The 24,888-nt window shown below is 42.9% G+C and overlaps 1 protein-coding gene across 1 annotated transcript; it reads right to left on the bottom strand.

The window, feature by feature from the left end:
* Positions 1–5,066: 5,066 nt before the first annotated feature.
* acanb (aggrecan b) lies at positions 5,067–24,640 on the bottom strand (the record flags this gene model as incomplete). Its single annotated transcript, XM_080737143.1, has 17 exons — positions 5,067–5,152; positions 6,043–6,225; positions 7,025–7,169; positions 8,814–8,896; positions 9,096–9,272; positions 9,914–10,018; positions 10,582–11,775; positions 12,489–12,605; positions 13,746–14,039; positions 14,640–14,767; positions 18,134–18,324; positions 19,002–19,192; positions 20,634–20,927; positions 21,294–21,421; positions 22,209–22,383; positions 22,995–23,378; positions 24,568–24,640. The coding sequence occupies 17 exons, from the start codon at positions 24,638–24,640 to the stop codon at positions 5,067–5,069; spliced, it is 3,948 nt and encodes a 1,315-aa protein (XP_080593269.1).
* Between the last annotated feature and the right edge of the window lie 248 nt (positions 24,641–24,888).

Here is a 24,888-nt window from a genome sequence, read left to right as displayed (position 1 = left end):
CCACCTTTCTGGATGCAGAAACAGGGTTTAGTTTGTAAACATTTTCCCTATTCTTTTTTTACAATGTAATAAATATATACTTTAAATATATATCTTCCAATGTATGCTACATTTCATAAATGTAGTAATTATTAGTCACAATCATCCCCCCCTCAATCCAGTATTTATACACTACTGCACAGCCAGACATAACCACTTCCACTTAACTTAATTTCCTTTCCCCAAATTAGCAAAAAATAGCCAATTTCGCATTGCTAGCTTGTAGGACGGCTATTTTTTTCTATGTTTGTGTGACTGTGACGAAGTAGGGCATCAGTTTACGATTTCAAAAGTTGAAATGTGGAGATACAGGGTTTCTAGCTGTCGAATGGGAATGCCAGGGCAGAGAGGTGAGAAGGTAGTGACTCACACAGAACGACTACTGTACTGTATGTATCACACTGGTACAGTTAATACAGTATCTGACACGCGCCACTCTGTCTGGGCACGAGGTGCCGGTAGCCAGGGGAGAGCTGAACGCATCACTTCGGCCTCCAGGCTCCCGGCGTGAACAGAAGAGCCACTGATTCAAACACACGTCCTATTTACACCCTACTGGCCAAACATGGGTGGAACGCACGTAGGACACACACATACAGCGTTCTCATGAACCGCATACACACGCACACACACACACGCGCGCACACACACACACAGACACACACACTCACACACACACCTAAATTAAATTAAGCATACACACATGCACATTATGCACGTGTATATTCACACCTTGTGTCACGTGTATTGTGCATGTGTGTATGTCCACACATAATCCTCACCCTCTCTACATGCACATGTAGAAACCGGCCCCTCACACACAGGCACGCACGCGCGCACACACACACACACACACACACACACACGCACACGCACACGCACGCACAGAGCAGATCTGTTTGTGGTGCCTGTAGTGATGAAGGGAACTACTGTGGAAGCCTAAGAGAGAGAAGTATTTACTGGGTTTCTTTTTTTTTCTTTTTTTACCGTGCATGGGGTTCCTGAGGGAAATGAGAAATCCATCACACAGTGGGTTTTTTCACTTCTCGTTATAACGGCTGCACAGTCTCAGGAAGTCTAAAATATGTTTCTGTAATACTTAATGGGAAAAAAAAGTGAGCCGGCGTGCACATCCAATCCAGTTGGGTCCAGGTGCAAGATAAGGAAATATCTATCTATAAATCGAAGAAATATCCACAGACTGATTCCACACACTGAAAAATAGGCTTCCTACACTGTGGACCTTGGTGAAGGTTCATATAGGTAAGGGCCTCATCGGAAAGTTCTATAATCCTTGAAAATTATAAGCTGCAATGCTAACGATATATCTACTGTACATGCATTGTTAGCATGTAGATCGGCTATTAGTGGTGTAGAGATTTAGTGTACAGAAGAAAATAGGGGGATTTTGTGCGTACCGCTCACCCACTACAGTTCTTGAATTCGTTTTGCTGGGCAACGATTATGTTTAGGGTTAAGCATAGTTTTACTGAGGTTATGTTTAGGAATAAGGTTAGGTTTAGGCATAGTTTTACTGAGGTTATGTTTAGGAATAAGGTTAGGTTTAGGCATAGTTTTACTGAGGTTATGTTTAGGAATAAGGTTAGGTTTAGGCATCGTTTTACTGAGGTTATGTTTAGGAATAAGGTTAGGTTTAGGCATAGTTTTACTGAGGTTATGTTTAGGAATACCTGGTGGCGACTGTTACGAGGTCACCCACGGCGAGCATTCTTGTATTTCATGTACCTGTACACAGAGTTGTGCATGAAAAATGTTTGACTTGGCTTAATGGAATGGAATGTTAAACAGGAACAGTAAACTGACAAAGGCAGAAGGATTCCAGGCTTTATTTGATATTCGTCCACAGATCAGGATAACATCTTGACAGTTCTTGCATAGTCAGCCTGTGTCACATCAACCACAGTGTCGAAATAAATCATCACAGATATTTTAGTTTTCCTTGTAAAAGTAACATTACTCTATGGACTGCCATTCTATGTGGAATCAACACATCAACATTCACACAACATAATGTAATTATTTTCTCTGATGCATACACACAAACACACTGATACAGGTGTTTGTGTGTGTGTGCGTGTGTGTGTGTGTGTGTGTGTGTGTGTGTGTGTGTGTGTGCGTGTGTGCGTGTGTGTGCGCGTGCGTGCGTGCGTGCGTGTGCATACGTGTGTGTGTGTGTGTGTGTGTGTGTACATGTGTGTGTGTGTGTGTGTGTGTGTGTGTGCGTGCGCGTGTGCGTGTGTGTGTGTGTGCGTCTTTATACATGCATGTGAAAATATTTCACATAATTCTTACTGGTATCATGTTGTAATATGAGTGTCTTACAGTATGTGTGCTTTGTGAACGTGTGTGTTGTGTTTATGTAACTGCGTGTGTGTGTTGTTCAGAGTGGTCAGATGTGGACGCAGGGCAGTGGACGCTGCTTAAAGCAAGTCTTGACCCGAAAAGGTCATGGTCGATTTTTTTATATCCTCCATCCTCCTTTCTCTCTCCTCTTTCTCTCTCCCTTTCACAGCTTGGTTTTTTGGAAATGCCATCTATCATGCCTCAAGTGCTTTAGAAAGAAATAGCTGTCTTTAGTACTCTGCCAAATGATCCTATTCTTCACACAGAAACCTTAATAGCAAAGCTGTCAATCTCATGTATGTGAATTTAAGGTTTCCCTTGCAAATGCATTTAGGATTCCCTTTTGAGAAATTTTTGTTTGTTTTATATTCAATATAACCTTGATGTGGAATCTTAAGAGAGGTTGGTTGGTGTCTTAATCTGTTCGAAAAACTATTTTGGCTGGACAAAAAGTCAAAGTAGCTGGTGTGCTTTGGGGTAATCCAGCAGTTATTACTTTTTTAATTACCAGTGTGTAAAAAAAAAATCACAATTATCATTACTTCCTTTCAGCATTCTCTCAGTGACTGTTGGCAGATCAGTCCAATTAACCAATTAGTGAAATCAATCAATCGATGCAGTTGCTGTGTGTTCTTTTAGTTCATCGCAAATCCTGCTGTTTTTACAATGAAAGACATGAATATTCTCAACTGCAGAATATCTACGTTATGTCAAATTTCACATAGAGTTCATGAGTTGGTTCTGTGTCAGATCTTCATGAACAAAAATCTGTTGTTTAGGTATATGCATCTTCTCCAAAACCAGATAACGCAGTGGGGCAAAGGTATCAGCATTTAGACAATTCCATCATTTCAAAGGCTAGTATTGATAGTAAAACAAGCCAGCCCTTTGTTGTGTAATAGACCCGTGAAGGTCTATTGCTACCCTGTAAAATTGTGTTAATAGACCTATTAAGGTCTACTGCTGCCCAGAGACACATGAACATCTACTGCTGCCAAGTAGACAGACCTAACGCCTGATGCTGCACAGCAGATGTAAATACCAGATCTACTGCATGACGGTGTACTGCAGTCCAGTAAATAGAGCTGCAAAGGTCTACTGCAGACCAATAAATAAACCTACGAAGGTCCACTGCAGCCTAGTAAATTATAGACCTCTAGGTTTACTGCTGCTCAAGAGACACATGAAGTTCTACTGCTGCCCTGTAAATAGACCTCTAAGTCTATTGCAGCCCAGTAATGTGTGTCCACCAGGAACCATTTATAGCACCAGTGTTTTCGTGTATTACTAAGTCTGCAAGTTTAAGGTCCTGCCAGTTTGATTAAAACGTTTGAAATATATTAACTTTTAGCAAAAGAGTATTGCACTTCATGCAGATTTCAAATAGTCACATAGCGACAGTGGTAGGTTTAGTCTAGGAGACTGGTGCTTCCTTCTGACCTCTCTGTCTGGGCCCTGAAGATTTGGTAAAAGTCTCTTTGAGCTCTTCTGTTAGGTATGTCTGGTTGAAAACAGATACCTGGTGGACACATATGGAGCTAATGTTGCTACATGTCAGACACTGACCTGGGCTGAAGGTTTTTTAAGGTGCGCTGGATTGATTATGCTAAGCACAAAAGGACCTAAAACCAGAGAGCCCCCAAAGTGCACAAGTGCTAACTCTTTCAGCCCAGGTCTGTTTCAATGGCTTTATAAATATCTAACTTGGATTTGTGTTCATTGTTAGCTTAAAGAGCCCAATGAATCTATCAAGTTGAATACTGGGTTGGTCCGTTTGGTCTGTTATACACAGAGTTAACTATACTCTAAAACTAGAAGAAAAAAAAAATACTAACAACACATAAAACTAGAAAAATAATCTAGAAATGGTGGTAAAAATGTATGAAACAATGTGCTTGACTTCAGAGTATCCAGCTGCAATTCCAAACACTTTTCTTTTTCTTTTTCCAGTTTTGGATTTTGAAATGCCACTCTCATGCTTTATTGGGACTAATTCTATACAGCCAGTACAGCTATTATTTAAATAATAGGACATTATTGTACGGTATCTTTACATTATGCAATGTTTGTGCCAACTGGTACTATTTTGTCCTCATCCCTTTATGTGAGAATTTCACATATGTATTTAATAAAAATGTTATATGTATGTAGGCCTATCTTCAACATCCTCCTCCCCGGTGGGGGCAGTAGGGAAGCACAAAGGTGGGTTTTTGGGTACATAGAATATGGAAGAGGAAGATGCTGGGCCCTGAATATTTGATAATAGTTCTGTTGGATATGTATATTTGTATGTGAGCTACTGGCAGAAGTTATTGACATAAATTAACAGAGACTTGGATGTTTACCTTAGGCTAGGCTTATGGAAATTAAAACTTGACAAACTATATCCAACCAGAATAGCGGAACTAAATCATAAAGTATAAATTACAAAACCACACAAAAGTCCCTTAATGGCACAGGGTGACATTCAAATATCCAAAACGGTCAGCCAGCCAGGCAGTCAGTCAGTCAGTCAGTCGGTCGGTCGGACTATCATGTCTAAATGTGCTTTAGTGTTTCTATGTACATAGAGGGAATCTTTTTGGTCAGACTTTAGCATTGTTGTCCATGTTTCTTTACAGGACGGGTCCTGTGTGGGTGTGTGCTGTGTCTTCCTGCCCTGCTCAGAGCGCCTTCCTCCATGTTTGACTGCTGCGTTTACTCCGGCTTCTCAGGGACCGTTTGTGTAGCCTGTTGCTAGCATCTCCAGCTGAGGAGGGGAAACAGACGCATGCCGATGATGTCACGGTAAAGTACCCCATGAACATGGTGAACTCAAAGGGGTAACAACTCCATGGGGTAACAACTCCATGGGGTATGAGCCCATTAATGTTGCATGTCATGAGTTAACTTATTAGGTTTGTTCCAAAATCGTGTGGCTTCCACAATATTTTAATTTGATACACAAAGTGGCTCATATCAACTGTGCCGACCTAGTTTTGGCAAAGTATAAAATAAAAAACAAAATAAACAGAATGAATGCCAACAAAGGAGTAAAATAGAGCATTTTTCAATATACACTTATTACTCTTGGTAGTATTTATACCTTTCAATCTGGGCCAGTATCTGTGTCATGTTGCTACAGTATACAGGTATGGATGTCACTTAGAAATTGCTGTTGGTTTACCATTGCAATGGTTGCATGTAGCCTACTGTAGATATACATTTTAAGTTAGTTGGGTCTTGATGCGTAGTTGGTTCATTAGTCTATAACATTTTTATTTATTTATTTTGCATCTGATGATTATGCAGTTCTCACAATAGCCGCTACTACAGATGTCACGATGATCCATTTAGATGGCTGTCTCTGCCTTTGCAGCTATACTGTACGTAAGAAACAGCTTGTGATTTGTTAGGGTTGAATAAAATCTATTGATTTCTAATCAAACATGGCTGCATTGTTTTAAGCTATATTATAGTAGCGAGGGCGAAATCTTGTTACTAATTATGAGTTAGGGCCTCTTTGTAAAGGACCGAATCGCACCACTGACTCCTCAAGTAGCCCTTTCAATGTCTTAACATTCTACACTTTAAACTAAACATGAACAGAACAAAAGCATTTCCGAGCATTTCAATTTGTTTCCCCCAATCAGAACTCACCTCCTATACATTCCACTTGTGGCTCCTCCCACTCTCCGTTGGGCAGACAGCGTATGATAGGTAGGTGGCGCTGTGTATACCCAGGATCACACTGGTAGCGTACTATGGAGTTGACTGGGTAGTATTCTCTCCTGCCACCCATAGGCCTGGCATGTTCTACCCCCGGAGCCACCTGGCACATGACTGACAGAGAAAGAAATCTAAAACATTAGCAGGCTGTTCACTGAGAAAGAAGCAGAAAACAACAAACAAAAAGAACAAACAAGATACTATGCATTTTCACTCGCTACTAGGGGTGTAGCGATACATTTTAACAGCGATACAATACGCATCATGATACATGGACGATATTGTTTCATTCAAGGCGATATGATACGATTCGATTCAATGAATGAAAACAATGAACAAACAAGATAATATGCATTTTCCTTCGCTACTCTTGTTTCATACATTGTTTTGGCATTGTGGTGACAACTTTGGCATGCAGCATTGTATATGTGTGTACTGTACATACAGTACATATAGACAGAATATTGTGGAAGAATTGTTTCTTTACTGCAGTGGTTCTCAACCTGTGGGTCTGGACCCCCAGGGGGGTCCCCAAATTATTTTGGGGGGTCCCCAGATGATCAACTAAATGTGCAACATTGTTTTCTCTCTCAACAGTAAACAAACCAAGATAATGTTTAAGTGTATAGAGGGTCTCTGCACATTTCTAAAGTGACAATTTAAGGACTTTCTAATACCTCTAAAATGACATATTAAACATTGGACAAATTGTCAAATATTAGAGTGAAAATAGCCGATCTACATGCTCACAATAGAACTGTGTTATACAAAAATGTTATGCCTCAACTCTTAGTGCTTGTAGGATGGAGGGGTCACCAGTTAACATATGATTATTTTGGGGGTCGCGGCCTGAAAAGGTTTGAGAACCCCTGCTGTAGTGTAATGTACTGTATGTCTTCATGTTGCCACCTACCGGGGCCGCTCTCGCAGGTGAAGGGTAGATGGTAGTTGCAGGGCACGTCGTTCCACATTCCTCCTTCATGCCAGATCATCACCACACAGTCCTCACCAGAGTTAAAATAGTTGTCTGGCTGGTTGGGTCTCCAGTTCTCAAAGGCCTGAATACAACACAAATGTTTTAGGACAGGGGTCTTCAAGAGGGGGTACGGGACCCCTAGGGGGTCCTCAGAGTTACTACAGGGGGTCCTCCAAATATTTGTGTGATAAAAACTTTTTTTTCCTCCTTTTTTATTTTAACCACTTGAACCCTAGCGTCCATATTCGGAGAACTTTAACCAAAAAGTACAGAGTGAAAGGTCAAGTTTTAAAAGTATTGACGGTTCAAGTGGTTAAATATCTGAAAACACAAACTGACATGAATCCAAAATACACTGACGATTGCGCTGTCAAACGATGAAACTACTGTATATGGAATCTATTAACAGGTTGTGTGGGTCCTTGCTTCATCTCTCTCTCAACTAAGGGGTCCTTGGCCTGAAAATGCTGAAGACCCCTGTTTTAGGAATTTACATTTCTTTCTCTAAATGTGGTCATTAAGCCAATTCCCGGTTCCCCCCATATGTACAGTATAGTTCCTTGTCTGTTGTTGTGAGCTTGTGGATCGGAGATTTTTTGGCTAATGTTGCCCCCCACCCACAGACACGGTCACTGTGTTTCCACCCAGTTCCCATGGTGGTGTGCAAGAACTTTTCACAACCCAAATCTTTGTATTCTTGGCCCGGGCCGCCGGTGTGGTGCTCCAGCACCTATAGGCTGCAATGCTAGCCTGACAGTGTGTTGCGGATTTGAATCCCGTTACCGACGACCTTTGCTGAGTGTCACTCTCCATCTCTCTCCTCATTTCCTGTCAGTCTACTGTCCTATCAATAAAGGCATAAAAGACCCCCCTCCTCCCCAAATAAAACTTAAATAAATAAAAGTATGTTCTTTAGAGCATTTATGTTTCATTTGAGATTATGAAGGCAAGTGAGAGAAACATGGGCCTGGTGTACAAGATACACTACACCACTATGATACCCAAGTACCTGTCAAAAAACATTAAGGATGTCCATAATTACAACACCAGAGGCAGCGCCACAGATCACTTTCAACCCAGAGTCAAAACCAACTTTTTTCTGCTATACCACCAAAATGTGGAAAGCCTTACCGAAGGTCATAAAGGAGTGTGGATCACTAGCATCCTTTAAAATTGCCCTGAAAAACCACTTACAGGCAGCAGCCGTTCGCAACTGGTAAAAAAACTAACCTAGCCCAACCCTACCCTCCCCTGCCCCTTCTTTGTATATACTGTTTGTTTAGACTTACTGTTTTCTTTTTTCTTTTTCTTTACATATCTACTGCATAGTACTGTGTTCTATTTGTCTGTCATTCAATGTTATATGAGATACTTCAATGGTTTCCATTGGAAATAAGCTTAGTCTTTTCATGGATCTCCTTTTAGTAGACCTTGTACCAGTGAACTGTACCGTCATGAAACTGTACCTTTTCCTATGCAAACTTCTAATAAAGTCTTCAATCAATCAATCAATCAATCAATCAATCAATCAATCAATCAAACAAACAGAAGAACAGCAAAACAGAAAGATAGTGTGTAATAGAAACCAAGAGAGAGTCAAGGGAGAGAAAATTACATAGTCATGACCCTGTCAAAATGACTCAACACAGTGACGGGAAGCACCTGAGCGCAGAATGTTTAAGGTCATGAGAATATGGAGAACTTCAAGGCTATAACTGTGACTCACCAGAGAGCTTCCATCGGTCCATTTGAACTGGTTCTGTACGTCCCTGTCATTCAGTCCTATCCACTGATAGTCCTGGGCATTGGCTAACACAAACACACACGCACGCACACACACAATACACACATGCGCAGCAGATGTTTAGCACATACCGGTATGTCACAGTGATCATGACAGGTAAATCCCTAAGATATTTGGCATGTCATTTTACTGAACTTTAAGATACAAGTACGTGCTGCTCGCCTGCTCGCACAGACACTGGCACACACACACTCACGCATGCACCCACATTAGTGTACTTACAGTTGACAAACTGCTGTTCCTCCTGTGAGTTGATGCTGACCAGGTGAGCGTTGAGTTCCTGGCAGCGTTGTTCAGCATCAAACCAGGTGTCTCTCTCAGCAAAGTGCAGATAGCAGCTGCCCATGAACTCCAGCCAGCCGTCAGGACAGCCCTGCACCACTACACATGGACACACGCACACACGCACACACACACGCGCACGCACGCACGCACGCACGCACGCACGCACGCACGCACGCACGCACACACACACACACACACACACACACACACACACATGCATGCATGCGCAAACACACAGTCACACACACACACACGCACGTTTGTTTTCTCATTCCCTTTTGCCATTTGGTTGAAATGGTGTTTCAACAGTTTGTGTAATGCAGTGGTTCTCAACCTGTGGGTTGGGACCCCCAGGGGGGTCCCCAAATTATTTTGGGGGGTCCCCAGATGATTAACTTAAAGTGAAACATTGTTTTCTCACTCAGAAAAACAAACCAACATAAAGTTTAAGTGTACAGACAGAGGGTATCTGCACATTTCTGTGACAATTTTTAGACTTTTTTAATACCTCTAAAATGACAAATTAAACATTGGCCAAATTGTCAAATATTAGAGGCAGAAATTGTGAAAATAACTGATCTGCTATTTTCACAATAGCACCGTGTTATACAAAATGTAATGCCTCAACTCTTAGTGCTCGTCAGGGTGGTGGGTCGCCAGGTAAAATATGATTATTTTGGGGGTCGCGGCCTGAAAAGGTTGAGAACCACTGGTCTAATGGGTTTTTGGTGACGTACCTGTGGTGCAGTCTTGTCCTGTGAAACCATGAGGACATTCACACATAGCCAGGCCATCCTGCACTGAGCATCTTCCCGCTCCGCAGGGGTTTGGATCACATGGGTCTACAGAGGCTGAGAGCCACACACAGAGTTCATGTTACATTGGTTGTCTACTCAGTAAAATCATCAGGGTTAAGGCCCACATTTAATAAACTTTTTTTTACTACACTACAAGATATATGTCTAGAGTTAATCAAACAGTATAACATGAACAGAACAGGGAATAAAAATAAATAAATACAAAAACTAAAAGTAAAACAAAAAACTAGAAAACTGCCATTCTAACACTGTAGCCAGATATGTCATAGTGATATCTAAAAGATAATGTCATAGTGATGAACAGGAGAATGTTTTCTTTTAGCTTTCGTACGCAAGTCTGTTATTCTAAATAAAACATTTGCTGAAGAGTGCTGATCCGTCAGTTAAACAATGTCACTAATGTAATTTTTTGCCAGTAATTTGCCAATTACTTTTTCGTGTTTTCTAGTTGATTCTCATAGGGAGCTCACTTTTAATTGCTCATTAATTAGTAAGTAATAAGTAACAAAAATATATCCATATTCCCATAGTAATTATTGCTATAGATCTTGCTGGCAAATGAAGACAACTTAATTTAAGCCACATACCATCAACTACAGCTGGTTGCTCCACAACAGAGGGCGGCACTAGCGAGACTGCCGGTGCGGTGGTGGGGCTGGTGTAAGCTCCCGCCGCCAGGGTCGTAGCAGCACCCTCCTCTGTGGTCCCGGCCCATCCTTCCTGTTCCTGTGTTGGCTCCGCCTCCAGCTCCCCCTCCTCGTGACCTGTAGGGCCGAGGTTAGCCAGGTATTCTGAGTAAGAGACGGTCGAGCCAGGAGGTAAAGCCACAGATAGGCCTTCAGCAGGGTGTTCGCCCTGAGACACCCCACTGGCTGGAGAAAGGTGATGCTGCTGCTGGTCCCAAGTAGTGCTGCTGCCGGCACCGCTTAAGAACCCTGACGCACTTCCTGAGCCGCTGACCTCCACCACGCCGCGGCCCTGCTCTGGGTGCTGGTGAAGAGGTGGTCGAATGGTCACCTCCATCATCCCGTCGTCGGTGATGTAGATGACATCCCCGCGAGGCTGGGAAGCGTCGCCAGATGTGTGGAAACCAGACGGGAAACCGCTGGGGAATCCGGACGGGAATCCCGACCCGGATCCGAAGGGGCGATAGCCGGATACTTCCTGCTCGCCTGAGGGCTGTTCCGTTATGTCGACAAGACCCTGGTCAACAAATGACACGCCGGGAAGTCCAGAACCAGCGGAGGATAGACCAGTAACATCCCCACTGTACGAACCGCTAACTCCTGATCCGGAAACATGTTCTGACCCGCTGAAATCTACCCCCCCTTTGCCAAGCTCCTGCTGCGTGGGATGACCTTTGGAGATTTCCACCATCTCTCCGTCCACCATGATGACGGTTGTGTCCTCGCCGCTCGCCTGTCCGCTTCCAGTGGTGGAACCCAAACCTGGATGTGGATGCAGTCCGCTGAAGTCTAGACCAGACCCAGAGGCCGATCCGAGTCCACCAACTCCAGACTCGGGGTAAACGGTGTCCGTGCTTCCCTCACCGGCCTCCTGGGGGCCTCCGTAGGTGGATCCCTCGCCAGAATCAACCTCATCCCCACGGCCGCTGAAGGAGACAGACACAGACCCCTCGGCACTGGTACCAGAACCAGACACACCGGACACTCCGGACTCTTCCCCACCAGGACCAACCACAATGCCGCTGCCGCTGGCGGAGGTCTCTGTTGAACCGGACTCAGACACGTCCACGGGGACCGGAGGGACGATGGGCCTCACTAGAGAACACACAGGAAGAAGAGAATAGCATCATCACGAGAACTGATAATTTTTTGGTTATAGATAGATAGATAGATACCTTTATTACCCCACATGGGAAATTCAGTTGCCCAGAGGCAGCACAGCAGTTAAGGTTACAAGTTACAGAGAAGTAAGAAAAAGAAAAAGAGTACTGTAGTATACAGTCCAAAGAGCAAGCACAAAAAAAGATAAATAAAACATAGTGTCGAAAGCTATTGCAAAAAGAGAAGAAGAATATACATAAAGTGACCACGAAACATTCAACGCTCATAAGTGACACGTCACACACACAAAAAAGCTACACTCAAGCATAACTTAGCAAACAGTGCCAAACAAAAGAGTGTACATAACAGTCACTGCTAGTCAATGCAGTCATGCAACACAAGTATCGCACCACCATATCAACACCGCAATAATACACAGTACAACCAATACAACCCAATAGTGCAGGGTCCGAAAAAAAGTGACCAAAGTCAGTGCAAATAAGTCAAGAATATATATATATATATTGTTCCTTTTAAAGCAATAATGGGAGCCACAGCAAGACGCCACAGCAACCCTCTCAGGGAAAAAGTACGTTAGAGGTCAGAGTCAGTACAACTTTTGTTCCAGTAGTGCAAGGTAACAGTTGTCCTTGCACTGTTTGCACTGTTTTCACTGTTTGCGACTGTTTCCTATGTTTTGATCTTACCAGGAGTGAGGTGGTCTGTTGTGATGGTTGTCTGATTGATGATGACCTCCTTTATCACTTCAGTCACATTCACTGTAGTCTCATTCTGGATCTGGACTGGAGCCACAGTGGGCTCAACTGGGGAAACAAAACAAAAAACAGTTCCACTTCACTGAGACAACCAGTTAACGGTCAAAGTGCAACAAGATGACATGAAAAAACGAAGTATACATAAAATGTGTATTTTGATCATTCTTCATGAGGTATAGAAATTAAAGACTGTGTTGTGCTGTGTTGTTAATGACAAAAGTATGGTTTTAATTCAAACATTAGGATATATGGTAGAACTAGGTAGTCTTACTTGGAATCATTTGGTCGGTTATAATGGTCTTCATGGTTATAGGTTCTTCCACAACTACAGTCACTGTTGTTTCATTTTCAACAACAACAACAGGGGTCTCAGCTGAGGAAATGTAAAACCACCATTATTGTCAGCATAAGGTTAGGTTTAAAATACATTTTGCCATAATTAGCCTGTTTAAAAATGTAATTTACAATGAGTGTAAATATAACATTTTGCATACCTTACATTTCTCGAGTCAAATGTACAGTAATGCATTGAGTACTCAACTACTGTATGAGACAGAATCATTTGACCACTGTAGGTGTTTGCTCTCATACACACACATAGACACCACAAACAATAAATGTACTTAAAGGGACTACACCATGAATTTAGCATCTAGCATTTTTTTGTTTTTGGTCTTCCTAGTGTCTCTTCAAGCTGAAAAAACTAAAACAAAAAAACTATTCTTTACTGTAAGCCTTGCCTTTCGTTTCAGTGATTTTCTGAATGGGCGTGTCTGAGCGGTACTCTTTTGAAATCGTCCCCATTCTATGTCATATATGGGGCTCATTTCCTGGCAACTGAAGAGAAGAGGGAGATACTTTTGGGGTGGATTCTATTGAGACTGAGGTGGGCGGGGTAAAGTGGTGCTAAAATTGGAACGATACAGAGAAGCGTGGTCCAAAAAAGACAGCGCCCTGTTGCCAACAAAGGGCATTTTGGGTATTGCATCTGAAATGGCTTGGAATTAGAGACAGACAGAACATGAAATGTCAATATCTGAGTGGTTGTTTAGGCTAAAACCTGTATAAAATCGTATTATGGACCAATAATTATATTAAATATATATTTTTAAAAGCATGGTATGGCCCCTTTAAGATGGAAGTGGAAAAATAAGTGGCATGGGCTACGCCGGCTTAACGTTTCCCTACCTCTGACACAGTAGGCATCGTAGCGAGAGTGTTGGTCGGGGTATCCAGTGCGGTTAGGGAAGGCGTAGATGGTGTGCACCCCGACGCGGCCTCCTCCGCAGTGAGTCCGGGGGTTGGTGATTGGGTAGCGGACACTGCGGTCCAGCAGCCAGCCAGGGCGACACTTGTCCAGCCCCTGGTTCCAGGCTGCATACAGCTCTCCGGTTGTCGCCAGCGTGGTGTTGAGCTTCTGGCAGTGCTGCACAGCCTCCTCGTAGGAGAAACTGTCGTAGTCGCTGGTGTAGAACACCTCACCTGGGGGACAGCGAGAGATCTATCGATAACACAAACTCATTTCTAACCAAGGAATCGGTTAGTGCAGGGGTCTTCAACGTTTTCAGGCCAAGGACCTTAGTTGAGAGAGAGATGAAGCAGGGACCCAACCTTTTCATAGATTCCATATAGTTTCATTGTTTGACAGCACGATCATCAGTATATTATGGATTCATGTTAATGTGGGTTTTCAGACATTTAACCACTTGAACCATCAATACTTAATAAACTTGACCTTTCACTGTACTTAGGCTGCTCTTTTCCCCCTCCAGAGCTCTTTGCCAGAATAAAGGTGCCAAAAGTTCTCAGAATATGGACCCTAGGGTTCAAGTGGTTAATATAAAAAAGGGGGAAAAAAACAAGTTTCTATCACAAAGATTTGGAGGACCCTCTGTAGTAACTCTCCGGACCCCCAGTTGAAGACCCCTGGGTCATTAAGTACAGTACATGTTGTACTGTCTTTCTCTTGTCACAGTCCTCTTGGAACACTGTCCTTTGGAGTGGACTCATTTATATTGCCAATGCAATGTATATAGATTTGTGCATCTGCAGCTATCAGTGTGCTGTGTTGATGTCTCTCACCTCGGAGATGATCGACGTAGCAGAAGACATCGTAGCGCTCAGTGGCAAGTCTCAGACCATAGGACCTCACACCTGGTAGGAGGTCCAGATTACCTGAACACCCGTCTCTGGGAGACACTATGGGATACCTGGACAGTGGACACAGAAAATAAAATGGGTTTCTTGGCTCTGTATTGGTTGGTTACTTTAGATGTCAGTTCCAAAGAGTTTGAAATCGACACTCTAATTGACCATAACCACGTAAACCCTATAGGCCTACTGTACTTTGTTTTACATCAAACAGCAAAAATAGCTTGCCTATCTTTGCCTTTTTTCCCTGAATGCTTGCCTATTTATGCAGAAAGTTTGCCTATTATGACATGCCACGAATACGGAAGCTAGGGTTCATGTGGTTAATCCCAGAGGGACGCGAACAAATCGAGTCTTTTGAACAGCTCTTTGAAATGAACGATGGGATACGGTTCACAGTAGGGAAAATGTACTCAAATTCTTTACTTTTTTTTTTAACATCTGTTTATTAGTATTTTTCATTTTTAAAGACATATCGTCCATAGCAACTATGGAGAGAAAACATCATGACAAAAACAGGTTGGACCATATGACAGAGTAGAAAAAACCTTATACCAATACAAAAGTCGAATATACATATATAAACAATAAAACAAAATTGACAGTTAAAACATAAATAATACTACAGCAATAATGACAAAACAAACAAGAAAGGAAAAAATAAACAAGACAAACAACAATCAAACAAACAAACAAACAAACAAACAAACAAACAAATGGCTGATGGCGGCACGCGTCCCCGGAGATAGGCGAACAGCATACAGAGTAATCACACGTTGTACTTGATCAGTAAAAGTTAGCAGGTGACCCTAGGGGGCGACTAAGCACTGTCTGCTCTTTTCAGGGACTCTAAAAGGCGCAGGATAGGTGACCATATTTTTTGGAACTGGGGCTCCCTATCTGTGAGGACAAATCTTACTCTCTCCAGGTGCAGGACTCCGCCTAGTTCCTTTATCCACATGTCAATGGATGGGGGTTTAACTGATTTCCAGGCTTGAAGGATTAATTTCCTGGCGAGCAATGTAGAGAGCCTAACCACTTGATTCTCCCGGTTGTTTTGGGCCCACCCTGGCTCCAGCACCCCGAAGAGCGCAGTTAACGGAGCAGGAGGGAGTTCCCTCTCATAAGCTTTCCCAAGAAAGTCAAAAATTTGGTTCCAAAAGTTTTGCAACTTATGGCATTGAACAAATTGATGTGCTAAGGTACCTTGCTCAATAAAGCATTTGCCACACAGGGGAGAAGAATCCTTAAATAATTTATGCACTTTAGTCGGGGAGAAGTGTAATCTGTGAATGATCTTAAATTGGATGAGGCCATGCCTGACATTAATAGAGCTGTGATGAATATTGTCAATACACTCCTCCCACGTTTCGTCCGAGATATCAATACCTAGCTCTCTTTGCCAGTTCTCTTTGAATGGGAGAGAGGGTAGACTAGACAAATCTTGCAAAGTTGCATAGTATTGCGAGACTGCACCTTTACCAAAGGAATCGACTCTCATTATGCTCTCTAGTGTCGGATGACGAGTCTTTTGTTCAAATTGTGGGACATGAGTTCTGAAAAAGTTTCTAATCTGTAAGTATCTAAAAAAGTGTGATGCCGGAAGTTGACACAACTGCTTGAGTTGTTGAAAAGAAACAAAATGGTCATCCCTATACAAGTTACTTAAGGATTCGATTCCTTTTTCCCTCCAGAGACGAAAAACTGGGTCGGTCAGGCCTGGTTTAAAGGCATGATTGCCACAAATGGGAGTGTACATATACAATTTGGGAGCTTTTATCAAATTTGAGATTTGAGACCAGATTTTAAGAGAGTGCTGAATTATAGGGTTATGACTATAGATATCCTTCTTAAACTTAACAGGACTATTTAGCAGTGCGGGTAGGCACGTGCCTGTGCACGACAAGTGTTCCATTCTTAGCCAGGAGGGCATACTTTCAAGGTTATAGCCTGGGTAACAGTCAAACCATTGAGTAATAAAATTTAAGTTAGCTGCCAAGTAATATAGTCTGAATTGAGGGAGACCAAATCCACCCTCGCTCCTACTTTTGCACAGATGTAGACGAGTAATCCTGGGAGTTTTGCCAAACCATATAAAGGCGGAGATGATTGAGTCTAGTTTCTTAAAATAATATTGAGGAATGCTTGTTGGGATTGATTGAAAGACATACAGAAATCTAGGTAAAGTCACCATTTTGATGGCGTTAATACGTCCAGCCATTGATAAGGGTAAGGTGTTCCAGAACTCTATGTTTTTCTGCAATTGTTTTATTTTTTGGTCCCAGTTTGCCTTCAGTAAGTTATTCAATTTACTTGTGACTATAATTCCCAGACTCGTAAATTTATCCAAGACAATTTTGAATGGGGTGGATGACAGAAAGGTTTTGTCCACTACATCTGATAAAGGCATCAGTTCGCTTTTATCCCAGTTTATTCTGTACCCTGAAAAAGAACCAAACTCATTGATGAGGTTTAGCAGTGTGGGGATGGAAGCCCTTGGATCAGAAATAAACAAGACCACATCGTCAGCGTAGGCCGAAATTTTGTGCGAGGTACCATGTTGCACAATCGGGTGGATTACTGAGCAGTCCCGTATCCTCGCAGCTAAGGGTTCTAACGCAAGCGCAAATATATAAGGTGAGATCGGATCCCCCTGGCGCGTACCTCTAAAAAGCCTGAATGGTTTTGATTCATTTTGATTAGTGAGGACTGAGGCCGATGGTTCGTGATATATTCAAATTCTTTACTTAAGTAAAAGTATCAATGCTGCAATGTAGAAATACTCTGCCACAAGTAGAATTAAAATGCACTTCAGTAAAAGTACAAAAGTATTGGTATCGAAATGTACTTAAAGTACCAATAGGCCTGGTAGAAACAAAGTACTCATTATGCAGAACGTCCCATTTCACAAGTTTTCCAATGAATAAAAGGTAGAAAAATCTTTTGAAAATAGCTGATCTACAAGCTCATAATGCGTCGCAACTGTGAGCTTGTATACTGTAGATCGGCAATAACTTTACAATGACAGAATGTGTGCACAGAATTAACTAGATTGCACTCTGTCGAGGTGCCAACTTGCGTCTTGTGCACTCGTAGCCATGGTCTACTTGTACGCCGCCGCCAGCAGAGCACGCAAGTACCACCTTTGGTGCTGTTCGGTGCTGTCAGTGTAACAGAGTTAAAAGTTAATTAATTGAGCTTGTAGATCCAGCTATTTTCAAATGGCAGATATGTATCCTATGGCCAAAATATATAGGCCTATAGGGTTGAAGTGATTTGCAATCATAATCAAAATCTATAAAGTAACCAGTAACTAAAATGAGCCAGTCTTTTGAACGGCTCTTTGAAAGGAACAGATCTCAGAGATCTGGCTTACTTCAAAGAACCATAAATCCCATCTCTAGTTAATCCAGTATATGTCTCACCTGACAGTCTGGTCTCTGAGCCAGCCTGCATCACAGTGATGCAGACCCTTCTCATAGGCAGCCTGGAGCTGCTGGAAGCTGGCTATGACAGCTCCAACCCCCTGACACGCCAGCTGGGCCTCCGGGAAGGTCAGGGCATAGCGGCCAGTGATAGACCTGTAGTGGAACACCACTCCTGGGGGCAGGAAGAGAGGGGGGTCCCATTTGGACAAGAGGTGAAGGAAGAACAGTGGCGAGAGAAAGAAAGGGAGAGACAGAGGGACAATGAAGGAGTGGAATGGAGGACGATGACAGACGATGGGAGAGGAGAAATGAGAGACAGAAAGGGATTAACAACAACAACAATGGATAGTTTTGATTTTGGTTTTAGGAATAAAATATAAATCAATTCCATATCATTTTAAGGGGGGACTGTAGCACTTTACAATGACAGAATGTGTGCACAGAATTAACTAGATTGCACTCTGTCGAGGTGCCAACTTGAGTCTTGTGCACTCGTAGCCATGGTCTACTTGTGTGCCGCCGCCAGCAGAGCACACAAAGTACTACCTTTGGTGCTGTTCGGTGCTGTCTGTATGTATGTGGGTGGGCAAGTTGGCACTCTGCCGAGGTGCCAACTTGCGCCATGTTATTTATATCAAGGGTTTTTCTATTGGATGACGTAAACACAGACACACAGATACCACCGGAAGCAGAGGGAACCGCATGCAGTACTTGCACGCTCTGCTGGCACAAGTAATAAATATTTAATTCATCCCTGTTATTTTATGAATGGGCAGCAACAAGAAAAAAATGCATTTCATTCCATAACCATTCACTGACCAGTAGCAGACATAGCAGTGTCCAAGTGGCTTAGTTCCAGTCCTACTATCACTTTGCCAGATGCGTCGGTGACACTGGGGGGGACAGGCAGAGGGGAGAGGGTTGCCAGTTCTCCAATGGCCTCCTCCTCCTTTCTCCCGGGTGGGGTGACGAAGCCTGGGTAGCCTATGGGCCCAGGGGTGATGGGGATGATGTCAGGGAAGGGTGTGGTTAGCACCGGTCCAACAACCTCGCCTTCTGTTGGAGAAAGCACATTATCATTATTGTACTGTATGGAAGGATCAGTGTGCATTGTACCATGATGTTTTATCATTGCGACCGTCATTGAGGCCGACAGCCTCCACCGGCTGTCAGTCAGTCTGTCTGTCAGTCTGTCCGTCACACGTCATGGCACACTTTTGCCCTACTCATATCTCCGCCACCGTTGCCTCGATCCATGCCAAACTTTGCTCACACACTCCTTGGCTGCCAAACCACATGGCCTTCTTCTAGCGCCACCATGAGGCCGATTCTTGCAAAACACATTTTTGGACACTGCTCCTACAGATTTTGCCAGACAAAGCGGTACACAGTATCTCTAAAGTCATGTCATCAACATGGATCTGTTCCATTTCCCATATTCCCCCGATTGGCTACCATTGCCTTCTAAAGTTTGTGTATGCGGCCTGACGGTCGCTTATCTCCTGATTAGGGAGTCTTAAGCCGGCATCATAGTCGCCTGGGCGGTGGAAGGCTTTACACCGCGGTGTAGTCTTTTCGAGTCTTTTTGAGTCATGATACTACAACGTTACATCATTCCTCGCGGTGGAGAGCTTTACACCGCAAGTCCCAACACATCTCTCTGTTTTTACTATCAGACAGACAGGCTCTACACCTCGTTCACTGATTGGTCAATCTAGACTAGTCAGTCACGGTGAATAGGACTCCACCGTGGCGTACTATGATGTCCTGCACTTATTTTCTGACTTGAGATGGAAAGCTTTCCACCGGTGGATAGCTCTCCACCGTACACTCTGATACGGGCTTTACTGGTTATGTTTGCAGTGTTGCTAGTTTGCTACAATTTAGTACACTTTCAATCTGGTGTCCCTATTTTGGGCATGTCATTATAGGTGAACATTTTCTAAAAACATCTGAACATTTCTAGGAAATTCCTAGAACTGTATTGTTGCGACTGTCAGTATGAAAACCTCCACCGACTGTCAAACATGCCAACGTTTGCTTGGCGTACACCCCCATGTGACACTAGTATGTCACAGGGACTTACTCCCAATCCAACCCTTGATGCTGAGTGCCAAGCAGGGAGGCATGGGGTCCCATTTTATTGTCTTTGGTATGACTCGGCCAGGGAATCAACAATCTTACGGCAGACATTCTAACCACAAGACCACGGAGCTGGTGGAAGCCCTGTAATCGGAGCCCAAATGTGATGAGAATATTTTTCTATTCACACTGTTTGCAGTATAATAACAATGACCTTGACCTTTGACTTTGACCTCAGGAACAGAATGCTGAAATGCAAATTTCAGAAATAATTGGAAATGCACAATGCAGCCATTCCTTTGTTAAAGTCCTGCCGGTGACTTCATATATTAGTGTCTTGTTTTTTGTCTTTTGTTGCCCCTATGGTGCATTATGTGGGTTGCGGCCCTTCAACCGTTAACTCTAAAGGATTTACCTTGATAACACACTGCGTCATAGCGTGAGTCAGGGTAGGGGTATCCTGTCTGGTTGGGGTGCAGGTAGACGGTTCTCACTCCCAGCAGCCCTCCTCCACACTGGGGCCTGGCGATGTTGATGGGGTAGCGAACACTTCGGTCACCCAACCAGCCGGCACTACATACATCCATGCCATCCTGCCACGCCAGGTACAGCTCTCCAGTTGTGGCCAAACGGCCGCCCAATTTGGCACACTGGTCTCCGGCTTCGTAGAAGGTGAACTTCTCTATCGACGTGGAGTAGAAGACCCTGCCTGGGAGGACAGAGAGGAGGGTTTTTGTGTTACATTTTTATAGTTAAATGTTTCAATAGAGCATGGTAGGGAAGAGGGAAGGAACGAAAAGGGAGACCCGATCTGATGTGATTAGATTGAATGAGTAGATCACAAGTTTCTACAAATCGAGACATATTAGGTTTATCAAACCTTGATTGAATGAATTATGTAAGTTTATGGTGGGTTTCAAATGGCCAGATGGTCATTTTTTTTCAATAGATGATACCATAGTTTTTTTTTTAATTATTTTCTGCCATTAAAAAATAACTGACTATATGACAGTTTTAATTATCCTGATGAAATAACCCCCATACAAGTGTTCCAAGGCCAGCACAGGGTGTGTACCTGACAGCTTCTCAGCAAAACAGTATACATCATAGGTCTCATTAGCATCTCTGACTCCATAGGTTCTCACTCCAGGAAATCCTTCTTTGTCTCCAAAGCAATTTTCCCGGGGTTCTTGGATGGGGTACCTGCAGTGAAACACGCAGGTAAATGTATTAATTAACTGACATTTGTAGGCGATACGAGAACATTTACATATTCTTTTGTGTGTGATATGTTGAAGGTTCTAGGGAGTAGGCAAGGCCCTTCAGATGGGTTCCTTGACTGAATTACTGATATTATTTCTGTGTCTACTGTGTAAATGTAATTGTAAAAAAATGGTCTGAAACATTGCCCATATTTGTCATATATGAGTCATATGTCATAGATACGCCATTGTCAACTGACGTCACAGGCTGGCCACTTGAAATCTGAGATCCACTTTAGAGCCGAACCGTTCCTATGTTGATCCTGAAATCCATATACCAAAAGTCAAATTGCCCCTTGGGGATTAATAACTTTGTATATTGTATTGTAATCTAGCACTCAAGCCTGAACATCTGCCATAAGACACGCTGAATGTATGCAGACATAAGAAGCCTCAGACAAAGTTATATTTCTCCCACTGAGGGATAACAAATAGTTCAATGATGACAGTGTTTTTGGGGGGAGATCAACATTTATTCATCCCCTTAAATCCAGACAGAAATGTCATCATGCTAACCTTTTCCATTTCCACTTTTAGACGTGTTGTAAATATTTTACGAGCCTCTCTATTTTGAGGTTTAAATAAATATTTAATATTGTGTAATAGGTTTATAGTAGCTGGACAAAAACAAGAATGTTGAATAAATAGTGAATGACTAATGCAAGAATAATGTGCAGTTCTTCCATGATATTTTGACCAGAAGAACCGGTGAAGTCTTTAAGTCCTACCTGACGGTCTGGTCAGACAACCAGCCAGCGTCACACTGATGGAAGCCGTCATCATAAGCAGCCAGGAGTTGAGCAGGGGTGGCGATGGCAGCACTGTTCTGGATACACGCTGCCTTGGCTTTCTCAAAGCTCAGGGTATAACGGGTAGAGATTGCTCTGTAATGGAACACAATACCTGGGATGGAGGGCGAGAAAGAGAGAGAGAGACAGTAGTGAGAGAGGAGAGTGTATAGTGATGAAGGACAACTTTGTTTTTTACAACAAGGGTTCATATTTTAGATAGTCATTAGAGAAAATAAAAGATGAGTGATAAAATGTTTTCATTTACTTCTTTCTATCATTTTAGTGATTTTAAAGATTGTGATTTCCATGCATGGCATGCATGCAAGTGGCTAAATATGTCTTTTTAGACACAATAAGCCCATTCCCAAGATGCATGGGCAGACTGCAGTCTTTCATGGGCAGTGGTGTAAATAGTAACAAAGACATTGCCGGCTTATTCTGTCTAAAAAATACATATTTAGCCACTTGTACGCATGCCCACTCCCACAGAAATCAAACTACTAAAATCGCTAAAACAATAGAAAGCAGTAAATGAAAACATTTTAACACTCATCTTTTCTTTTCTCTATTACAATCTAAAATATGAACCCTTGTTGTAAAAAAACAACGTTGTCCTTTAAATAATGCAAGACCTTCTGACCTTCAGGTCATACATCTGCTCTCAAATATTGCTGGCTTTAAATGCATTTTCAGTAACTAATGTGATGGACCCTAATGATGTACCTTGAACCTGAATGTCCACAGAGTCGTAGTTGTCCTCGATGCCCTGCATCACCTCACAGCGGTACGTTCCAGAGTCTTTGGAGTGCAGCTCGGTGATCTCCACGGTGGCGTCGGTGGGGACCAGCGGGTAGTTGACCATGGTCACGCGGTCCAGGTACTCCGTCTCCACGTGGACCTTGCCGTCCGTGGCCACCAGGATGAGCGTGACCTTGTTCTTGGTGACGTAGGTCCACTTGATGCGGTGCGAGAGCGGGGCGATGGTCGGGGCCCCCGGGTCGTTGACTGTGTTGTCCTGGAAGTAGCATGGTACTACCACCTTACTGCCCAGCAGGGGTCGGAGGGGCATCTCCATGGGGATACTGACACTCAGGGTACCATCTAGGTCTGGAGGTGGAGAGCCATGGGGGTGTGGGTGTGGGTAAATAACATAAGCAGGATATAAGCAGGGATGTTCACAATTACAACACCAGAGAAAGCTCCACAAATCACGTTCAACCCAGATTTGGCTCAAACAAAGGGTTAAATTCGTTTTCCTGCTATGCCGCAAAAATGTGGAATGCCCTACCGACGGCCTTAAAGGAGTGTAAATCCCTACTCTCCCTTAAAACTGCTCTGAAAAGTCACCTGGAGGATGCAACTCAAAACTGGCAAAGGGAACCCAATTTAAACAAGCCCAAAAGCTTTCTTGTGGTGTTTATCCTTTTAGTTGACTGTGTGTACCATTGAACTGTACTGTCCTCAAACCTTTCCTATGCAAACTCTAATTATTATATATTTTTTGCTTTTTTACCCCCTTTCCTCCCCAATTTAGTCGTCATACCAATTCATTCCTCCCCTCACACATTTCGGTGTGTTGTCACTGCTGTTGTATCCTACCATCCCACTCCTCCCGCCCAACACCCCCTGCTGACAGGCGCCGCCGCAACCCGTAGGAGTACTCCCCACTCAGCTTCCTTCCCCCAGAGTCGGTGGTGGGCAGGTACTTTATACTTTTATTATATTAATATAAGAATACACGTTTACTTTATACATACACATGTTGTAAACAGCATACCATTTACGGCAGCTCCTCCTGTATTGCCTATTATTATTATTTTTTTCAAATGTTCTTCATACTCTGTCTATTAAAGGTGCGATGCAAATGCATTGGTTATAAGAACAGCTCAAACTAGAAAGATGTGTGGTTTTGTATTTTCCCATTCAAGTCAATGGGGTTATTTTATAGAGTAACTTTAGAGTAACTTTTAGCCAATGAGGAAACAGCAAAAATGTCATGTGACCAATCCTCTGGTGGTTACGGAGTATAACGTCTATCTGTCTATCTATCTATCTATCTATCTATCTATCTATCTATCTATCTATCTATCTATCTACCTACCTACCTATCTATCTATCTATCTATAAACTAGAAATACTGTTCCTACGAAACAACAGGCTCACATGGAACACCATGTATGGGCACAAAGATATACCCTTTGGCTGCTCCTCATTGGGTAAGAGCCCTGCCTTTGTACTCGTAATTTGTGTCTGTCTTTACGATCTGTCTGGTATAATAACAGTGTTACAAACTCACCGTCATGGTCTTCAAATGAGATGGTAGCCGTGATGAAGGGCAGACACACGCACAGTAGAATGAGGGGGGTCATGGTTTCCTAGAAAACAGAAAACAAGAAATGACACAGTCATTTTATACCAGCTTGCGCCTTGTGGACTAGCCTTGTGGAGCAGTTTAGTGGCCTTGTGGAATCCACTGGGAACTGAATTCCGTCTTACCATTAAAGGAGTAGTTCACCCCCAAAATGACTTTTTTTTCCTATTGATTACTCATGCCATGGAGAGTAGAGTTCAATCATATTTTTAGTTTGTTGTCACATTCCTAAGACAAATATGTGAT

This window comes from Nannobrachium achirus (genome assembly GCF_963921795.1).
Source record: "Nannobrachium achirus genome assembly, chromosome: 11".
Lineage (NCBI taxonomy): Eukaryota > Metazoa > Chordata > Actinopteri > Myctophiformes > Myctophidae > Nannobrachium > Nannobrachium achirus.
The sequence above is the reverse complement of the archived record's forward strand: the minus strand, read 5'-3'. Positions and strand labels throughout refer to the sequence as shown.